Source organism: Somniosus microcephalus, chromosome 4, assembly GCF_052327205.1.
Source record: "Somniosus microcephalus isolate GS21.2 chromosome 4, FLI_Smic_1.0, whole genome shotgun sequence".
Taxonomy (NCBI): domain Eukaryota; kingdom Metazoa; phylum Chordata; class Chondrichthyes; order Squaliformes; family Somniosidae; genus Somniosus; species Somniosus microcephalus.
The window spans coordinates 247,206,717-247,228,669 of record NC_140990.1 but is presented as its reverse complement, the minus strand read 5'-3'; the positions used below and the strand labels follow the sequence as shown (position 1 = coordinate 247,228,669).

General features: G+C 51.0%; 1 protein-coding gene across 1 annotated transcript in view; it reads right to left on the bottom strand.

Annotated features, from left to right (window-relative positions):
- The window catches only part of atf2 (activating transcription factor 2), a 134,517-nt gene that overhangs the window by 97,593 nt on the left and 14,971 nt on the right, over nucleotides 1-21,953 (bottom strand). Inside the window, exons 2-3 of the mRNA XM_085986139.1 lie at nucleotides 14,995-15,091; nucleotides 1,666-1,784 (exon numbers count right to left, since the gene is read on the bottom strand). Of these exons, the coding sequence (XP_085842265.1) occupies nucleotides 1,666-1,784; nucleotides 14,995-15,091 (216 nt within the window). The remainder of the gene's footprint in view (nucleotides 1-1,665; nucleotides 1,785-14,994; nucleotides 15,092-21,953) is intronic.

Below are 21,953 nucleotides of genomic sequence, written 5' to 3'. Positions count from 1 at the left end.
TACAACACATTACTGTTGAAAAACATGAATAAAGGAAGCCTTTACAAATTAGTACTGACATGCCCAGAAATTCGATGGCATGGCACCCGATTTACAAGCGGAAAACGTATGTACAAGGGTCCAACATGGCGGGCACCAGGGCTGCTCAGTAGACTGGCTCATTGCAGATTGGTTTTAGGCCCCTTTGCCAAATTGGACTGCGATTTGCTCCCCCACCCCACCCAGATTCTCCTAAAGCCCTCAACCAGCAAGCTGCATCTGGGGCAGTGATGCCTGCAGCTCACTGGTACTTATTTAAAATTTATTCACAGGATGTGGCCAGATTTATTGCCCATCCCTAATTGCCCTCAAGAAGGTGGTAGTGACAACTGAGTGGCTTGCTACTCATTGAGCTGTTAAGAGTCAACCACATTGCTGTGGGTCTAGAGTCACAGATAGGCCAAGTAAGGACGGCAGATTTAACATTCGTGAACCAGATGGGTTTTTATGACATTCCGGTAATTTCATGGTCGCCATTACTGATACAGGAAACTCTCGATTTACCGGCACCTAAATAACCGGAAATCTCTGTTAACCGGCAAAATTCAGGAGTAGATTCAGGTAAGTTTTACTTCATATTAGTGGCCGTTCCTGGATCTGTGGCCATGTAACCGGGGTTCCTGCACCTGTTGCTATGCAACAGGGACGCCTGGATCTGTGGCTGTGTATGGGGCTCTCGTACCTTTTACTATACCTCTCTGTAATCTGGACTTTTTGATAAACCGGCACCACGCCGGTCCCGTCGGTGCCGGATAAAAAAAGTTTCCTGTACTAGCTTTTTACTCCAGATTTATTTAATTAACTGAAGTTAAATTCCCAAGCTGCCATGGTGGGATTTGAACTCACGTCTCCAGATCATTAGTCCAGGCCTCTGATTACTAGTCCAGTAACATAACCACTATGCTACCGTACCCCTATCCTAATGAGGAAGGTGGACCAATTTGCTGTGGTCCTGCAGCCGGCAGGTGCGTGCAGCATGCGCTGTACCAGGATCATGCCCAAATTTTGCACGATCCAATTTCTAGGCCATGATTTCTAAAATGCATTGGTCCCCTTGGGTGAAATTAGGGAATGAATTTAAAATATTCAGCTGACTGAGCATTGAAGACATGAATAACAGTAGAAAATGTTGTGCATTAAAGTGTTATAATTGGTGAACCTATATACATGAAATGAAAGTGCTTTAGTTCAGTTACGTTTAGTAAAGATACAAATGAATTGCACAGATTCCTTAATATTTTTCCAATTAGAGCATTTTGCATAACATTTAACACCACCCGTCCGCCCGAGGGTTTTATCCTTCCATTTCAAAAATTGTGACGCTCACATGTATTTTAGTATCTTCATCAATGGCAAATACATTGTATGCAACTTCAAGGACATGCAATAAACACATTCAGATTTAAATTGAGATTGTTGCTTCAGCATAATCTACAACACTATAAAGAGGTCACAAAACATGTTCTCCAAGATACATTCTCCAAGCAAGCACTGACTTGTGCTACATGATCAACTGTGCAAACATTATAACAAGACATCTTCTGAAAATTCAGTTGAATCGTATCAATTGTAGCTGTGAAATCATGTTTCAACATTAAAAAATCCTGGAGACAAAATATTATTCACCTTTTTGATGTCATCTTCTGAAGCCTTCTTAAATTCATTTTCAAACGGACTTGCCAGCTCATTAAATAACCCTACCTCTTCACAATTCTTAAGGAAACGAGTTGGAGTTGGAGTTTGGTCTAAAAGGATTCAAAACAATAAAACAACATTATGGCACAGATTAAGCTTTGCTAACTCCAATAACTTGCATAATAGCTATTTCAAGGAAACATCAATTTACTAACAATTTAATGAAAATCTGGCCATCTGACTGTATAACTTAGACGTGAAGAACAAGTCAAAAAGGAGAATTAAAAATTACAGTATTTAATTAAATAATTCAAATCAAAAAAGAGGCTCCTACTGCTGTTAGGTGATTATAAGGTTTCATTGATAAATTATTTTCTTAGAAAACCAGAGGTTATTTTACTTTATTAAATCTCTTGAATGGCTAACCTCATCACTCTCCCCTATCTTTGAATGCAAACCTGTTATTGCGCAGTTAGATTTACAGTAGTAAACAGTAAGCACATTATTTCAACAAGCTAGAAGGTATACTTGAAAATGTGACAATTTTCATATGTGTAAAGATAAAGATAAAAACTGAATATTTTGGGTGTGAAAGAGTCCTCTATTTCTGAACTGTCAGTATATATACAGAGATGTCACGACATACAAGCAAAAATAAACAATGTATTACAGTAATTCTCTGAAGTTATTATAAATGCTGTAGACATCTCTAAAAACTCAGTTGGAAAATATGATTCTCATGAAAAAATGCTCTGAATTTGTGATGTAATGGTTTTTAATATTTACACAGCAATGAAAAGCTTTGCTGAGAAACCTGCAAATTGAATATTACACCGACAAACATTTTGCCCTGATTAGCAACAAACCCGTGTTGTTTTTAGTGAACACGACTATTATTTACCAATATGCTGTACTCTTTATAAGGCTTGCTACCCTATTTTCTAAACATAGAAAAAGTATATTAGCCTAAAAAGTATATGCTGTTCTAATGTCGAGAAATTTAGCCTGTAATACTGTGTTTTTTCACTATTAAAGAAAGACCATCACTTGCTTCCTATGGGCAGGGCATTATTAAATTATGAGGAGCAGCTTTTGCCATATGCAATTTCCAAATGGACTTGCCATTCAAAAAAAATTATAAGCTCAAACTATACGATATACTATAGGCCATCAAATAGTGGGAAGGAAATAGAGGAGCAAATTTGCAGGTAAATTACAGAAAGATGCAAGAACTACATAGTGATAATGGAAGACTTTAATTATCTTAATGTAGACTGGGATAGTAGTATTGTAAAGCGCAAAGAGGGGGAGGAATTCCTGAAATGTGTACAAGAGAATTTTCTTGATCAATGGGTTTCGAGCCCAACGAGGCTGGATCTAGTTCTGGGAAATGAAGTGGGGCAAATGGAGCATGTTTCAGTGGGAGAGCATTTTAGGAACAGTGGGAGAGCATTTTAGGAACAGTGCTCCCAATATCATCAGGTTTAGAATAGGACAAGCGGAAAAATACTTAACTGGAGGAGGGCTCATTTCAGTGAGTTGAAAAGGGATCTGGCCCAGGTGGAATGGAATCAAAAATTGGTAGGCAAGTCAGTAATTGATCAATGGAAGGCCTTCAAAGAGGAGATGGTTCAGGTACAGAGCAAACACATCCCTGTGAGGGGAAAAGGAAGGGCTAGTACTCCCTGGATGACTAAAGATATAGAAGTTAAAATGAGACAGAAAAAAGAGGCTTATGATAATTGTAAGTTTTTTTTAATTCGTTTATGGGATGTGGGCGTCACTGACAAGGCCAGCATTTATTGCCCATCCCTAATTGCCCTCGAGAAGGTAGTGGTGAGCCACCTTCTTGAACAGCTGCAGTCCGTGTGGTAAAGGTCCTTCCACAGTGCTGTTAGGTATGGAGTTCCAGGATTTTGACCCAGCGATGATGAAGGATTGGCGATATACTTCTAAGTCAGGATGGTGTGTGACTTGGAGGGAACTTGGAGATGGTGGTGTTCCCATGCGCCTGCTGCCCTTGTCCTTCTAGGTGGTAGAGGTCGCAGGTTTCGGAGGTGCTGCCGAAGAAGCCTTGGTAAGTTGCTGCAGTGCATCTTGTAGATGATACACACTGCAGCCACGGTACGCCAGTGGTGGAGGGAGTGAATGTTTAAGGTGGTGGATGGGGTGCCAATCAAGCGGGCTGCTTTGTCCTGGATGGTGTTGAGCTTCTTGAGTGTTGTTAGAGCTGCACTCATCCAGGCAAGTGGAGAGTATTCCATCACATTCCTGACTTGTGCCTTGTAGATGGTGGAAAGGCTTTGGGGAGTCAGGAGGCGAGACACTCGCCACAGAATACCTAGCCTCTGACCTGCTCTTGTTGTCACAGTATTTATGTGGTTGGTTCAGTTAAGATTCTGGTCAATGGTGACTCCCAGGATGTTGATGGTGGGGGATTCAGCGATGGTCATGCCATTGAATGTCAAGGGGCGGTGGTTAGACTCTCGCTTGTTAGAGTTAGTCATTGCCTTGCACTTCTATGGCGCGAATGTTACCTGCCACTTATCAGCCCAAGCCTGAATGTCGTCCAATCTTGTTGCATGCGGGCATGGACTTCTTCATTATCTGAGGAGTTGTGAATGGCGCTGAACACACTGCAATCATCAGCGAACATCCCCATTTCTGACCTTATGTTGGAGGGAAGGTCATTGATGAAGCAGCTGAAGATGGTTGGGCCTAGGACTCTGTCCTGAATAACTCCTGCAGCGATGTCCTGGGGCTGTGATGATTGACCTTCAACCACCACAACTATCTTCCTTTGTGCTAGGTATGACTCCAGCCAGTGGAGAGTTTTCCCCGTGATTCCCATTGACTTCAGTTTTACTAGGGCTTATTGATGCCACACTCAGTCAAATGCTGCCTTGATGTCAAGGGCAGTCACTCTTACCTCACCTCTGGAATTCAGCTCATTTGTCCTTGTTTGGACCAAGGCTGTAATGAGGTCAGGAGCCGAGTGGTCCTGGCAGAACCCAAACTAGGCATCAGTGAGCAGGTTATTGGTGAGTAAGTGCAGCTTGATAGCATTGTCGACGATACCTTCCATCACTTTGCTGATGACTGAGAGTAGACTGATGGTTCATAATACAATAGAGAATCAAGCAACATATAGAAAGTACAGGGGAGATCAATAAGTGGGGCAAAGAGAGAATATGAGAATAGATTACCGGCTAACATAAAAGGGAATCCAAAAGTCTTTTATAAACACATAAATAGTAAAGGGGTAATCAATGGAAGGGTGGGGCCAATTAGGGACCAAAAAGGAGACATTCCTTTGGAGGCCGACGTACTAAATATGAGTACTTTCCATCTGTCTTCACTACAGAAGAGGATGTTGCCATTGCAGCAGTAAAGGAGGAGGCAGTAGCAGTATTGGATAGGATAAAAATAGGTAAAGAAGGGGTACTTAAAAGGTTAGCAGTCCGCAAAGTAGAAACATCACCCAGTGCGAATGGGATGCATCCTAGGATACTGAGAGAAGGGTGAAAATTGCAGAGATTCTGGCCACAATCTTCCAATCCTCCTTGGATATGGGGGTGGCGCCAGAGGACTGGAGGATTGCAAATCTTACACCCGTTTAAAAAAGAGAGGGATAACCCCGGCAACTATAGGCCAGTCAACTGAACGTCGGTAGTGTGGAAACTATTAGAGACAACGGGTTGAATTTTAATGGGGAAAGCAGGTTGGAGGCGGGGGGCTCTGAGGCGGTTGACTTTAACGGCAGGGCCTGATTTGAATGGGAAGCCTCTGTTTACCACCCGCAGCCAGCCAGATCGAGAGGCTGGCTGGCTCTGGGTGGGTAGGCCTGTGGCACTAGGCCACACAAAGGAGGGAGGGAGGGATTGCGTGGGGGTCGGTGGCTGGGAGAAGCTCGAGAGGTTGGTATCGGGCCAGGAGAAGATAGAGGAGTTGGGGGCCGAGAGAAGATCGGGGGGGTCGGGGGCCGAGAGAAGATTGGGGGGGTCGGGAGAAGATCGGGGGTTGGGGGCCAGGAGAAGATCGGGGGGTTGGGGGCCGAGAGAAGATCGGGGGTTGGGGGCCGAGAGAAGATTGGGGGGTCGGGAGAAGATCGGGGGGTCGGGGGCCAGGAGAAGATCAGGGGGTCAGGGGCCGAGAGAAGATCGGGGGTTGGGGGCCAGGAGAAGATCGGGGGGGGGGGGTCAGGGGCCGAGAGAAGATTGGGGGTCGGGAGAAGATCGGGGGCAGGGATAAGATCGGGGGGGTCGGGGGCAGGGAGAAGATCGGGGGGTCGGGGACCGGGATAAGATCGGGGGGGTCGGGGGCAGGGAGAAGATCGGGGGGGGTCGGGGGCCGAGAGAAGATCGGGGGGTTGGGAGAAGATCGGGGGTCGGGGGCCGGGAGAAGATCGGGGGGCCGGGGGCCGAGAGAAGATCGGGGGGGTCGGGGGCCGGGAGAAGATCGGGGGGTCGGGGGCAGGGAGAAGATCGGGGGGTCGGGGGCCGGGAGAAGATCGGGGGGCCGGGGGCCGAGAGAAGATCGGGGGGGTCGGGGGCCGGGAGAAGATCGGGGGTTGGGGGCCAGGAGAAGATTGGGGGGGGGGTCGGGGGCCGAGAGAAGATCGGGGGGTTGGGAGAAGATCGGGGGTCGGGGGCCGGGAGAAGATCGGGGGGTCGGGGGCCGGGAGAAGATCAGGGGGTCGGGGGCCGGGAGAAGATCGGGGGGTCGGGGGCCGGGAGAAGATCGGGGGGCCGGGAGAAGATCGGGGGGTCGGGGGCCGGGAGAAGATCGGGGGTCGGGGGCCGGGAGAAGATCGGGGGGCCGGGAGAAGATCGGGGGGTCGGGGGCCGGGAGAAGATCGGGGGGGTCGGGGGCCGAGAGAAGATCGGGGGGTCGGGGGCCGGGAGAAGATCGGGGGGTCGGGGTCCGGGAGAAGATCGGGGGGGTCGGGGGCCGGGAGAAGATCGGGGGGTCGGGGGCCGAGAGAAGATCGGGGGGGTCGGGGGCCGGGAGAAGATCGGGGGGGCGGGGGCCGGGAGAAGATCGGGGGGGCGGGGGCCGGGAGAAGATCGGGGGGGTCGGGGGCCGAGAGAAGATCGGGGGGTCGGGGGCCGAGAGAAGATCGGAGGGTCGGGGACCGAGAGAAGATCGGGGGGTCGGGGGCCGGGAGAAGATCGGAGGGTCGGGGGCCGAGAGAAGATCGGGGGGTCGGGGGCCGAGAGAAGATCGGGGGGTCGGGGGCCGAGAGAAGATCGGGGGGTCGGGGGCCGGGAGAAGATCGGAGGGTCGGGGGCCGAGAGAAGATCGGGGGGTCGGGGGCCGAGAGAAGATCGGGGGGTCGGGGGCCGGGAGAAGATCGGAGGGTCGGGGGCCGAGAGAAGATCGGGGGGTCGGCGGCAGGGAGAAGATCGGGGGGTCGGGGGCAGGGAGAAGATCGGGGGGGTCGGGGGCCGGGAGAAGATCGGGGGGGTCGGGGGCCGGGAGAAGATCGGGGGGGTCGGGGGCCGGGAGAAGATCGGGGGGTCGGGGGCCGAGAGAAGATCGGGGGTCGGGGGCCGAGAGAAGATCGGGGGGTCGGGGGCCGAGAGAAGATCGGGGGGTCGGGGGCCGAGAGAAGATCGGGGGGTCGGGGGCCGAGAGAAGATCGGGGGTCGGGAGAAGATCGGAGGGTCGGGGGCCGGGAGAAGATCGGGGGGGTCGGGGGCCGGGAGAAGATCGGAGGGTCGGGGGCCGGGAGAAGATCGGGGGGTCAGGGGCTGGGAGAAGATCGGGGGGGTCGGGGGCCGGGAGAAGATCGGGGGGTCGGGGGCCGGGAGAAGATCGGGGGGTCGGGGGCCGAGAGAAGATCGGGGGGTCGGGGGCCGGGAGAAGATCGGGGGGTCTGGGGCCGGGAGAAGATCGGGGGGGTCGGGGACCGGGAGAAGATCGGGGGGTCGGGGGCCGGGAGAAGATCGGGGGGTCGGGGGCAGGGAGAAGATCGGGGGGTCGGGGGCTGGGAGAAGATCGGGGGGTCGGGGGCCGGGAGAAGATCGGGGGGGTCGGGGGCCGGGAGAAGATCGGGGGGTCGGGGGCCGGGAGAAGATCGGGGGGTCGGGGGCCGGGAGAAGATCGGGGGGGTCGGGGGCCGGGAGAAGATCGGGGGGTCGGGGGCCGAGAGAAGATCGGGGGGGGTCGGGGGCCGGGAGAAGATCGGGGGGTCGGGGGCAGGGAGAAGATCGGGGGGTCGGGGGCCGAGAGAAGATCGGGGGGTCGGGGACCGGGAGAAGATCGGGGGGTCGGGGGCCGAGAGAAGATCGGGGGGGTCGGGGGCCGAGAGAAGATCGGGGGGTCGGGGGCCGAGAGAAGATCGGGGGGGTCGGGGGCCGAGAGAAGATCGGGGGGTCGGGGGCAGGGAGAAGATCGGGGGGTCGGGGGCCGAGAGAAGATCGGGGGGTCGGGGGCCGAGAGAAGATCGGGGGGGTCGGGGGCCGGGAGAAGATCGGGGGGTCGGGGGCAGGGAGAAGATCGGGGGGTCGGGGGCCGGGAGAAGATCGGGGGGTCGGGGGCCGGGAGAAGATCGGGGGGTCGGGGGCCGGGAGAAGATCGGGGGGGTCGGGGGCCGGGAGAAGATCGGGGGGTCGGGAGAAGATCGGGGGGCCGGGAGAAGATCGGGGGGTCGGGAGAAGATCGGGGGGCCAGGAGAAGATCGGGGGGTCGGGGGCCGGGAGAAGATCGGGGGGTCGGGGGAAGATCGGGGGCCGGGAGAAGATCGGGGCATCGGGGGCCGGGAGAAGATCGGGGGGTCGGGGGCCGGGAGAAGATCGGGGGTTCGGGAGAAGATCGGGGGGTCGGGAGAAGATCGGGGGGTTGGGGGCCAGGAGAAGATCGGGGGGTCGGGGGCCGGGAGAAGATCGGGGGGTCGGGGGCCGGGAGAAGATCGGGGGGTCGGGGGCCGGGAGAAGATCGGGGGGTCGGGGGCAGGGAGAAGATCGGGGGGGTCGGGGGCCGGGAGAAGATCGGGGGGTTGGGGGCCGGGAGAAGATCAGGGGGGGGTCGGGGGCCGAGAGAAGATCGGGGGGGTCGGGGACCGGGAGAAGATCGGGGGGTCGGGGGCCGGGAGAAGATCGGGGGGGTCGGGGGCCGGGAGAAGATCGGGGGGTCGGGGGCCGAGAGAAGATCGAGGGGGGGGGGGGCCGAGAGAAGATCGGGGGGTCGGGCCGGGAGAAGATCGGGGGCCAGGTGAAAATAGGGGGGTCGGGTCGGGAGAAGATCGGGGGGTCGGGGGCCAGGAGAAGATCGGGGGGTCGGGGTCCAGGAGAAGATCGGGGGGTCGGGTCGGGAGAAGATCGGGGGGTCGGGGGCCAGGAGAAGATCGGGGGGTCGGGAGAAGATCGGGGGGTCGGGGGCCAGGAGAAGATCGGGGGGTCGGGGCGGGAGAAGATCGGGGGGTCGGGTGCCGAGAGAAGATCGGGGGGTCAGGGGCCGAGAGAAGATCGGGGGGGGCGGGGGGGTTGTCGGAGGCCGGGTGAAGATGAAGGGGTCGGGAGAAGATATGGGGCAGGAGCAGCAAGAAGATTGGGGGGGTTGGGGGCGGGGGGCTGGCATGAAAATCAGGGCCCGGAAGAGGTTTGGGTGGGGGGTTGGGTAAGGGCTCCAAAGAGGGTCAGGGCCAGAGGAGCAAGGGAGTGGGACTAACTGGATAGCTCTACCAAAGAGCCGGCTCAAACACGATGGGCTGAATAGCCTCCTTCTGTACTGTATCATTCTATGATTTTGTGAAGCTCTGAAATTGTGCCTAATACATAACACCTTATAATGTTTCAATGAACACAACACCAACTGACACACACAAAAATGAAAAAGATTAGGGTTTAGGCAGGTTCAGTCAATTTTCTTTGGCAATTTTTTAAGTTAAAATCTTGTGATAGGAACATTAAAATGTGCCGTAGCACAAATTCCTCAAAAACGATTGACAAGTCTATGGCATCTGCTGGTGATTTTTTTTTTACACTGAACGTATCTGTATGGGATAATGACAGCAAGAAACAATGGCCTAAGGAAGTTTAGACACTTCACGTGGCTACAATAGGACTGGGATTTGAGGGAATGCATTGAAAGTTGATCCAATTCAGATCAGATGTTTTTCTAATTTATTTCTGAACTAGAATTCAGTGGAAGATTACACAGCAGAGCTACAGAGCACAGGACAAACATTGCTACCTAGAATGCTGATCTGGGGGCGATAAAGATTATAATGCCCCAGAATTTCCTAGAACAGTGACTTATGCCATCAATTGCGCCGTTTCATGCCCCGATCTTGTCACTGTGAACTTACTCCAAATTTTCCTGGAAAAGTCATTTGAATACGTCACAGCATGCATAATGGTGAATCAGGGATTTCAGAAGTGGCGTAGCCAATGGCTTACCCCATCTTTACCAATGACCTAATTAAGTAGATCAATATTGGCAGGATCCAATCATGGAATTATGAATTTCAAATCCTTTCATAATGCTGAACATGATCACTGGCAGAAAATTCTTTAAGCCACGGACACGCTTCGCATCCTTTACCAGGTGTTAGGCTCCTTTCAGGTGCTATTGACGGGCCCAACACCTGTTTAAGAACTCCTCTCCGAAATTGGTCAGGAACCGAGAAAAGCATGATCCTCCGTTTTTTCAGTTCCTTCCGTGGCCTAACCAGCGGCCTAAAGGAACCGCTGGAGGCCATCAATAGAAAGGTTAAGCATTTTCTTGTTAACTTACCTTAATGTGGAGCCAGGAGGAGCGAGACTGCTATGATAATTGACTCTTCACGGTTTTGGCGAGAGTATTGACATAATATTGACGAGGGTAATGCAGTAATTTCCTGGGACTCTGGCACTGGAAAATGAACCCAACACCATTGATGTGCAAAGGATATTCTGGGCCATTGTTACAAGCTAGAGTCCTCTACAACACAAGGTAACGTTTTTAAGTCCTATGGGGGAAAAATTCGGTTGGTTTGCGCCTCCCGTTAGCGCCTTAAGAGGGCGCTAATGGGGCGCAAAGCAACTAGCGCCCGGGCACGGCAATGTCTGCGCCGCTCGCAAAATTGACCAGACATTTTGTGGCAGCGCTAAACAATACCGCCCCAATCTCCTGCGCCCGCAGATCTTGACGTCAGTCGAGCGCGCAACGCCCATGTGGCGCCCCGGACCGGATATTCAGTGGCACCCCCCTCATTTCCACCTGGCGCAAGCAACGACAGGTAGACTGGAATGTTTCCCAGTCGGTGTGGGCGCTATTTAAAGGCGGCCTCTTCCTGGCTTTTTCTGTGGTAGACATTTTTGCACCACTCATTCTGACAGAGAGAGAGATTCTGAGAGAGAGAAGAGACTTCTGCATAGAGTCAACGCTGTGTGAAGTAGTTTTGGCTACTGAGCATCACTTTGCAGGTACTTTTGGATTTGACCTTCATTACTTTGATTACCAAGAGACTACGGGGGCTGCACTGATTCGGGGCGTCGTCCTGCGCCTGCAGAATCGGAGGCAACAGAGACGCAGAGAGAGAGTGGCAATCATGGCCAGACGGAGGAGGGCCAACAGGCGTCTGTACAGGAGACCTTACCCTCCCAGGGTATTTCGCCAACAATTCTCCTACATTAATTTGTCTGAGGAGCAGTGTTTGCACAGGCTGCGCTTCAGCAAGAGAGGTAGCCACTGAGCTCTGCCACCTGCTGCAGCCAGATCTGCAGCCTCTACTGAGGACCAGGACGTCTGTGTCGGTGGCAGCGAAGGTCACAGTGGCTCTGAACTTTTATGCCACCAGCTCCTTTCAAGCAGCTACTGGGGACATAGCGAATCTCTCCCAGTTTGCGGTCCATTGCTGCATCCGTCAGGTCACAAATGCCCTCTGTAAAAGGAGATGCCAGTACATCTCTTTCCCGATGACCCGGGCCAAACAGCATGAACGCGCGTTGGGCTTTGCGAGGATAGCGGGCTTCCCGATGGTGCAGGGCGCCATTGATTGCACGCATGTGGCATTGAATGCAGAGGATTTCCGCAACCGCAAGGGGTTCCACTCCTTAAACGTTCAGTTGGTCTGTGACCACAGACAGCTGATACTCACTGTCAATGCCCGCTATCCTGGCAGCAGCCACGATGCTTTCATCCTGCGCCAGACTGCTGTGCCAGAGTTTTCCAGGCACCGCATCAGCCAAGTGGTTGGCTCCTCGGGGGCAAGGGTTATCCACTGTGCACCTGGCTGATGACACCACTCTGTAACCCCAACACCCCTGCTGAGCTGCGGTACAACGAGAGCCATCTCGCCACCAGGAACATGGTTGAGCAGATGATCGGCATGCTCAAGCAACGGTTCCGCTGTCTGGACCACTCAGGAGGAGCCCTGCATTACTCGCCTGAGTGAGTCTCCCTCTTCATAGTTGTGTGCTGCATGCTGCATAACTTGGCAATCCTCAGGACCCAGACAATGCCACCAGGCCTTGGAGCACCACCGGAGGAGGAGGAGGAGGATGATCATCAGCAGCACCAAGGCGGGAGGGAGGCCCACAATGTTGAAACTGCAAGGGCCGTCCGTCAACGGCTGATAGCAAGCCGCTTCCAGGCCCCTACTGAGGAAATGGCTTCTGCCATGGAGAACAACATGAATGAAACCAAACCGCGACCCCTAAGCCGGCCAAGGCAGCAATGATTCCAAAGACCAAACATGTACATTTTGAATACAAAAACGTATTTATTTTACAAACTGTGTGTGTGTCATTTCTTCATGACAAACTAATAGAAACAAACACAAAAAATCATTAATTATCATAACTGGTTCTCACAACCTGGAGATAATGTCCAAACCACTAAACAAAAGTTTGAACACGAACCTTGGCCTTTAATAAAAAATTGACCAACATTTCGTCACACCTCCTACTTTTTGCCCTTTGAGGGTGATCTCCTTCCCATGCGCACTTCCCCCCTTCCCACCCTACTGCTCCTCCATAATGGGGCCCCAGTGGCTGCAGCAAGGCTGGTGGAAGGCTGCTGATTGTCACAACCTGAGACTGCAGATGCCCTTGAAGGACGGCCTCGACCAGCTCTGGGCCTGGAGGGCCCGGCTGCAGACTGCACCAACTCTGCATGGGCGGCAGCAGTCTGGGCTGCAGGTGGTGGCAAGTGCAATGGGGAAGTGACAGCGGTGGCAGCAGGAATGCTGTCATCTTGAGAGAGGACAGCAACTCCCTGCTCGACCGACACACTGGCACTCCCACGGGGCAGCACATCAGCATCCGGAGCAATCTGCTGGAGCACAGATTGCTGGCCTGCTGCGGCGCGGTGAGAGCCCCGGGGAAATGTGTCCGAACCAGCGACAATGGCAGCAGTCAGTGCTTGCGTGGCCTCAATCTGCGTCTGCATGAGAGCAGTCTGAGGTGGGGTCATGGCAGCCAGTGACTGAATTGCAGCACTAAGCTTTCGTGTGGCATCCGCCTGTGCTACAGCGAAGTGCTCCACACCCCTCATCAGTGCATCCTTCCCATTGCACCCATGAGCTGAGTGTGCATGTCCACCGCCTGGGTGTTCATTTCAGCAATGAGCCGCTCCTCCTCTGCGTCCAGTGCAGCAGGACTCGCTGGCCTACTCTCCCTCCGGGGGGAAGGCCCCTGAGCTTCCCTATCCCTATCGCGTTGCTGCAGCCCGCTGGGTCCTGGAGCTTCACCCTCATCAGACCCTTCCCCCCTGCTCCCCTCCAGGGAAGACGTGTTCCCAGTGTGGGCATGGGCTTCCTCGGGAGAGGGTGGCGCTGATGCTCCGGCTTCCTCTTCCTCCTCGCCTGCAGCTTCACTCCCACTGGCAACTTGAAGGCCCGTCTCCTCAGCTGGTGAATCTCCATCTGAAAGCAGGAAGGTACAAGAGTGGCTTTAGCGTGAGGACAGGGGGGCAGTAAGGGAGGAAGGAGTGCAGCGATTTAGTAAGTTGGATTGAAAGTGTCAAAGGCTGGTGTTGTGAGGGCCAAGTGGAATGAGAGAGGAGAAAAAGGTGATGACCTTACCATTGCTGTCCAGAATGGGGTCGGCCTCTCCAGGGGCGATGGGACCGATCACCTGGCTTGCCACAATCCTGTGGACGTGCGCCTCAAGATCGCTGAGGGGTTGCAGCTGAGGCCGCCCTCCACCTGTCCGTTGCCGCTGTCTCCTATTATGAGATAGCTTGGCCTGCAAGAAAAAGGATGGCGTCTGAATAAATATACAGCCATGGTCTTGCCTGATGTGCCTCCCATAGTTGAATAGCACCTAATTTATGTAGCCATGGTCATGCCTGATGTGCCTCCCATAGTTGAATAGCCCTTAATGTATGTAAAGTGTGGAATGTGCGTGTATGTTTCATGAGCGGGCCATAGGTGTTGGATGAGTGTTGGGCATTGGTGTTTTAAGACCCTCTAGTCATAGAGTGAGGTTGAGATGGAAGGATGGAGAGGTATTGGAAAAAAAGCCACTCACCCTGACGACCCGAGTGAGGTCGTTGAACTTTTTGCGACATTGAGTATGGGCCCTGGTCACCATGCTCCTGGAGGAGACGTGCTGAGCCACCTCCCTGCACACTCTTCTGTAGTCGCACGGCAAAGGCCTCCTGCCACTCTCAGGGTAGAGTATAGATCTTCTGCGCTCCACTACGCCAACCAGAGCCTCCAAGGCCCGCTCGCTGAAGCACTGAGCTCGTTCTCTCACCCTCTCCGTGGTCCTTCACTGGAAAATGTAGTCACAGGTCTGTCCAGGCTGAGATTCAAGGCTCCAATGAGCAGGGTGTGGCTGGAGAGCAAGATCGACCCTCCCCTTTAAGAACTGGCCAGCGCCAGTGTGTCTGTGTTCAATCGCTAACTGACATCACCTGCGCTGCACCCGCACTCTGAGTTAGTGCCTCGCTCCTCGGCCTTTGCGCCTTAAGACAGGTGTGCAGTGCCTGATTTAGCGCTCCAATCACCTCCAGGGGCGATAAAAGCCAAGTTTGCAGTCAGAGGCGATAATTAGCGCCAGGCGCTAAACATTGCGCCCGGCCGATAATTGCGTCCCAAATGGAGCGATACTGAATTTCTCCCCCTATATATTTAATACATTTTAGTGGATATAATTCTGGTGCAGTAAAGAATGTGCATGAATGAACTAAGCCAAGTAGACGATCAGCAAAATAGGCTTATCCATATGGCTCAAAGTCATTAAATCTTTTGTTGTAGAAAGTATCATGATATTGTAACATTTTAAGTAAAAGTGGGGTTCCTCTTCAAAATATGTATTCAAATCAGTATTTCATTACCTTTCTGAAGTTTGGATTACAGGATATGAGAGAAAAGAAAGAGATACTAACCAGCCACTATGACACTGTCATTGCGTGCTGGACCAAACTTTAATGTCATCTCATGTTTGTGCTTGTGAACAGCCAAGTGATCCTCATTTGTGAAGCGCTGCAACAAAAGTTTAATTTATTTAGATTGTAATCCATAAACATTTAACAATAACAAGCTCTATTAATAATTTTAGATATGTAAAACATTATATTTTTTCTTTCATATTTTGTCTTCAAAACTGCAATTATTTCACAGAGAATAATGGAAAATCAATAATTTTGACACAAGAAAGTAATGCTCAAATTTTCAAAATTGGGCAAGCATGATGTTCCTATTTTCTACACCAGTCATGCTGTGACATCTCTGAGCAGGCCTACCAATTAAAGCACCAATTAGTTTAAAATTATGGATAGTTTGTACAGTGAAATTTAGTTAATTAGAAACTGGATAACACTACCAAAAAGTTACTTCCTCCAGTACCCCTGCAATCAGTAAAGATTTCCATCCTAACTAATTGGGTTGCATTCAAAACTAGGTCTCAGATAGGAACAGGAGTATTTTAACTCAGTCTTACCTAGTTCCGACTTGTTAATTGTAAACTCTTTTAGTTATAACACATAAGGGTAGAAATGATAAGGCTCAGTGCCAGCACAAGCAAGAGTCTTAGATTGGGGAACGGCAGTATAGTGGCTACGTTGCTGGACCAGTAATCCAGAGGCCTGGACTAATGATCCGGAGACGCGAGTTCAAATCCCACCACGGCAGTTGTGGAATTTAAATTCAGTTAATTAAATAAATCTGGAATAAAGTTAGTATCAGTAATGGTGACCATGAAACGATCAGATTGTCGTAAAACCCCATCTGGTTCACTGATGCCCTTTAGGAAAGCAAATCTGCCTTACCTTGTCTGGCCTAGAAGTGACTCCAGACCCACAACAATGTGGTTGACTCTTAACTGCCCTCTGAAATAGCCTAGCAAGCCACTCAGTTGTAACAAACCGTTACAAAAAACAATAATAATAAGATTAAAACGGACGGACAACCCTGCATCGACTTCGGCAGCAACTGGACGACAACGGCACACCCAGCCCAGTCGACCCTGCAAAGTCCTCCTCATCAACTTCTGGGGACTTGTGTCAAAATTGGGAGAGCTGTCCCACAGACTAGTCAAGCAACAGCCTGACATAGTCATACTCACAGAATCATACCTTTCAGCCAATGACCTGGGTATCCACTGGCAGGACAGACCCACCAGACGTGGCGGCACAGTGGTATACAGTCGGGAGGGAGTGGCCCTAGGAGTCCTTACCATTGACTCTGGACCCCATGAAGTCTCATGGTTTCAGGTCAAGCATGGGCAAGGAAACCTCCTGCTGATTACCACCTACCGCCCTCCCTCAGCTGATGAATCAGTACTCCTCCATGTTGAACACCACTTGGAAGAAGCACTGAGAGTAGCAAGGGCACAGAATGTACTCTGGGTGGGGGACTTCAATGTCAATCACCAAGAGTGGCTCGGTAGCACCACTACTGACCGAGCTGGCTGAGTCCTGAAGGACATAGCTGCCAGACTGGGCCTGCGGCAGGTGGTGAGAGAACCAACACAAGGGAAAAACCTACTTGACCTTGTCCTCACCGATCTACCTGTCGCAGATGCATCTGTCCATGACAGCATTGGTAGCAGTGACCACCGCACAGTCCTTGTGGAGACCAAGTCCCGTCTTCACACTGAGGGCACCCTCCATCGTGTTGTGCGGCAGTAACACCATGCTAAATGGGATAGATTCAGAACAGGTCTCGCAGCTCAAAACTGGACATCCATGAGGCACCGTGCGCCATCAGCAGCAGCAGAATTGTATTCCACCACAATCTGTAACCTCATGGCCCAGCATATCCCTCACTCTACCATTACCATCAAGCCAGGGCACCAACCCTGGTGCAATAAGGAGTGTAGAAGAGCATGCCAGGAGCAGCACCAGACGTACCTAAAAATGAGGTGCCAACCTGGGGAAGCTGCAACACAGGACTACATGCATGCTAAAAAGCGGAAGCAGCATACTATAGACAGAGCTAAGCAATCCCACAATCAACGGATCAGATCAAAAGCTCTGCAGTCCAGCCACATCCAGTCGTGATTGGTGGTGGACCATTAAACAACTAACGGGAGGAGGAGGCTCCATGAACATCCCCATCCTCAATGATGGCGGAGACCAGCATGCTAGTGCAAAAGACAAGGCTGAAGCGTTTGCAACCATCTTCAGCCAGAAGTGCTAAGTGAAGGATCCATATCGGCCTCCTCCTGAGGTCCCCACCATCACAGAAGCCAGTCTTCAGCCAATTCGATTCACTCCACGTGATATCAAGAAACGGCTGAGTGCACTGGATGCAGCAAAGGCTATAGGCCCTGACAACATCCCGGCTGTCATACTGAAGATTTGTGCTCCAGAACTAGCTGCACCTCTAGCCAAACTGTTCCAGTACAGCTATAACACTGGCATCTACCCTACAATGTGGAAAACTACCCAGGTATGTCCTGTCAACAAAAAGCAGGACAAATCCAATCCGGCCAATTACCGCCCTATCAGTCTACTCTCAATCATCAGCAAAGTGATGGAAGGTGTCGACAGTGCTATCAAGCAGCACTTACTCACTAATAACCTGACCACTCGGCTCCAGACCTCATTACAGCCTTGGTCCAAACGGACAAAAGAGCTGAATTCCAGAGTTGAGGTGAGAGTGACTGCCCTTGACATTAAGGCAGCATTTGACCGAGTGTGGCATCAAGGAGCCCTAGTAAAATTGAGGAAATCAGGGGGAAAATCGCCACTGGATGGAGACATACCTAGCACAAAGGAAGATGGTTGTGAGCTGGAGTCTGAGCTTTGGACACTACGATGCATCAGGGAGAGGGAGAGTTACCTGGACACTTTGATCCAGAAGGCAGGCACACCTGTTAGATTAAGTACTTCAGATTTGGTCCGTGGTCAGGGACAGGAGGGTGTGACTACGAGTGAGGCAGGTATGGGGATCTCGAAGGTAGCATTGGAGGAGCCTCAGCCCTTGCACTTGTCTAACAGGTACGAGTTTCTTGCAGTCTGTGTGGATGAGAGCAGGGACGGCAGGGAGGATGAGCAAGCCGACCACAGCACCGTGGTACAGGAGTCCATTCAAGTTGGGGGAGTAAAAAGGAATGTAGTAGTGGTAGGGGACGGTATAGTTAGGGGGATAGATACTGTTCTCTGCAGCCGAGAGCGTGAGTCCCGAAGGCTGCGTTGCCTGCCAGGGTTAAGGACATCTCCTTGGGGCTGGAGAGGAACTTGGAGTGGGAGGGGAAGGATCCAGTTGTCGTGGTCCACGTTGGAACCAACAACATAGGTAGGACTAAGAAAGAGGTTCTGCTGAGGGAATATGAGCAGCTAGGGGATAAATTAAAAAGCAGAACCACAAAAGGTAATAATCTCTGGATTACTACCTGGGCCACGAGCAAATTGGCATTGGGTCAATAAGATCAGAGAGATGAATGCGTGGTTCAAAGATTGGTGTGGAAGAAATGGGTTTCGATTCGTGGGGCACTGGCACCAGTACTGGGGAAAGAGGGAGTTGTTCCGTTGGGATGGGCTTCACTTGAACCATGCTGGGATCAGTGTCCTGGCAAATCGAGTAACTAGGGCTGTAGATAGGGCTTTAAACTAAATACTGGGAGGGAGGGTTCTGGTGAGGGGATATTTAAAAAGTTAAAGAGAAAGGACAAGGCAATAGTGCAGGGTAGCGACAGGGGTAATGCTAACCAGAGTCTGACAGGAAGCGACAGAACGTACAAACATAAGACTGCACCAGCAAATAGAGTAAGAGTAGGGGAAAATGGTAAAAAGACAACATTAAAAGTTCTTTATCTGAATGCACGCAGCATTTGTAACAAGATAAATGAATTGACAGCACAAACAGAAATAAATGGGTATGATCTGATAGCCATTACAGACCAAAGCTGGGAACTGAATATTCAGGGATAGGCAGAAAGGAAACGGAGGTGGGGTAGCTCTGTTAATAAAGGATGAGGCAGGTACAGTAGTGAGAAATGATATTGGCTCGGAAGATCAAGATGTAGAATCAGTTTGGGTGGAGATAAGAAATAGTAAGGGAAATGTAGTGTATGTGCCTTTAAGAGCCCCCTGTGTACTGTAATGCCGGTAATGGTCACTCGGGCTATATAAGCCTGTATATTGTGTTGTATCAGTTAGTTCACCTCCAGACTTTGTTCAGTAAACACCTGTGAAACCAACTCCTGCCTTCAGTGTCTCTATTAACACACGGATACAACAGTGGCGACGAATTGGAAACGGACTTACCTGCAATTCGGCAGCACCTCAAGGACATTGATTCCTCAGACGTCCAAAGTCGAAGAAAAGCAAGAAAAAAAAAAAAACTGTGGTTTCACCAGCTAGCCGAGCTGGTGGCAGGTACTACAATAATCCTTCCTGGGCGGCGGGCTGGGGCTCCATCGGCTGGCTCTGCAGCGAGGCCAAGCAGCGAAGGCGGAGTCAAACAGAAACAGACGGGGGGAGCACTCGGGAGACGGCCGGCGCTGCAAAGCAGGTCGGCGTTCGGACCTAGCAGAGGGGGGGAAAAGTCCCAGAGAGTCCGGCGGGAACGAGTCTCCACCTGTAAATAAAAAATTTTTTTTTTTTAAACCGTGGAAAACAGCGTTGTCAGCAGCAGCAGCGGCGGGAAAGCACGGGAAGAGCCATATTTTTTCTGCAGGAAAGAAAGGAAAGCGCGGGAAGCGCCATTTTTTTTCCAGGATGCCTAAGGCTGGCAATATTGATGCTTTTGATAACGATATAGAGGATTGGACCACATATGTGGAAACAGCAAATGGAATAGAAAATGATAAAAAAGGCGTCAGTACTTCTAAATCTAATGGGCGCAAAGACATACGGGCTGTTACGAAACTTAATCACTCCAGCCAAACCAAAGGACAAGAATTTTAAGGAAATTGTTGATACCCTACAGGAGCACTTAAACCCAACACCGCTGCTGATAGCGGAACGATTCAAATTCTTCAAGAGGAATCAGCACAAGAATGAAAGTAACGCTGATTACCTCACCGAATTAAGAAAGCTATCAAAGCACTGCCAATTCGGGGCAGGACTGGCAGATTCTCTTCGAGACAAATTCGTCTGCGGTCTCCTAAGTGAAGGAACACAGAAAAGGCTGCTTTCTGAGAAAGATTTGACACTGGACAAGGCTTTCAGTATGGCTGTATCATACGAAGCAGCCGCAAGAGGAGCTGCAGAGATACAGCAAAAGACACAGGACTTCGGCACCCATGAAATGACACAGGGTTTTGAGAGATGTTATCGCTGCGGCAGATCCACCTATGACCAGAGGGACTGCTGGTTCAAGGACAAAGCATGCAGGCAATGCGGAAAGATTGGACACATTGCACGGGTATGCCGATCTGGACAAAAAAAATCCACGGACAGGAAAAAAAAAATCAATGAAGAAAAGTACAGAAAGGTACAAATGATGACGGACAGTAGCTCCGAAGACCAGAAGAGCGATAGCGACTCCGGAAACAAGAGACTAAGCTGTCTCAAATTACATAATGTAATTGCCAAAGAAGATTACCAGATCATTTGGGTTACCCTCACGATAGCAGGGTCCCCAGTTAAAATGGAGCTAGATACAGGATCAGCTCTGACCGTCATAAATCGACGGGATTACGAGCGGCTATTTCCGCATATACCTTTAAAAGACACATCCATTATCTTGAAAACATATACGGGGCAGAAAGTATACCCCAAAGGAAAAATAAGGGTGCCTGTTGTATACAACGGCAAGGAAATACAGAAGTTGTATTTATATGTTCTACAAGATGGTGGTCCACCGCTGTTGGGACGTGAATGGATAAGGAAGATACGTTTAGACTGGCACCCCATTCAGGCACTGACAGTGACCAGTAAGAAAAAAAATGATGATGACGTCATACCTGAACGATTAAAAGACATCTTGGCCAACGCCAAGGAAGTGTTTCAAGAGAAACTAGGAACCTTGAAAGGCATCACCGCCTCAATAAAAGTGGAAGATGCGGCAATTCCCAAGTTTTTTAAGGCAAGGCCGGTGCCATACACAATTCGTCCAGCAGTTGAGGCAGAGCTGGAGAATTTGGAAAAGGCAGGCGTATTATCTAAGATAGATTGGAGCGAGTGGGCAACACCCATCGTCCCGGTCATGAAGAAAACGTTGAATAATGATAAATCTGAAGAACAGAGAAAAATTCGCATCTGTGGAGACTTCAAGGTGACTGTAAACCCGGTCCTTCACACGGTACAGTATCCTCTTCTGAGGATAGAAGATATTTTCGCCTCACTATCCGGAGGGAAACGTTTCACCAAAATTGACTTGGCACAGGCATATCTACAGATGGAGGTTGAAGAGGCCTCTAAAAAGTATCTCACGATAAATACACACAAAGGCCTGTACCAGTACAATCGACTGGTTTTCGGAGTAGCATCAGCTCCAGCTATCTGGCAAAGAGCTATGGAGCAAGTCCTCCAAGGGATTTCAGGGACTCAATGCTACCTAGACGACATCCTTGTAACAGGAGAAAACGACAACGAGTACCTTGCCAATTTGGAGCAGGTGCTCACTAGGCTGAGAGAACGGGGCCTACGAGCAAATCGCCCCAAGTGTGAATTTTTCCAGAAACAAATATCATATTGTGGCCACATAATTAATAAGGAAGGGTTGCATAAGTCACCTGACAAAATTGAAGCGGTCATAAAAGCCCCAGCACCTGAAAATGTTTCACAATTAAGGTCGTTCCTGGGATTGATAAAATACTATCATAAATTTTTGCCGAACTTATCAACTCTTCTGCACCCTCTTAATGAACTGCTACAAACAGGAGTAATTTGGAAATGGAGCGAAGACTGTAAACGTGCCTTCCATAAATGCAAAGACTTAATCACGTCCAAGG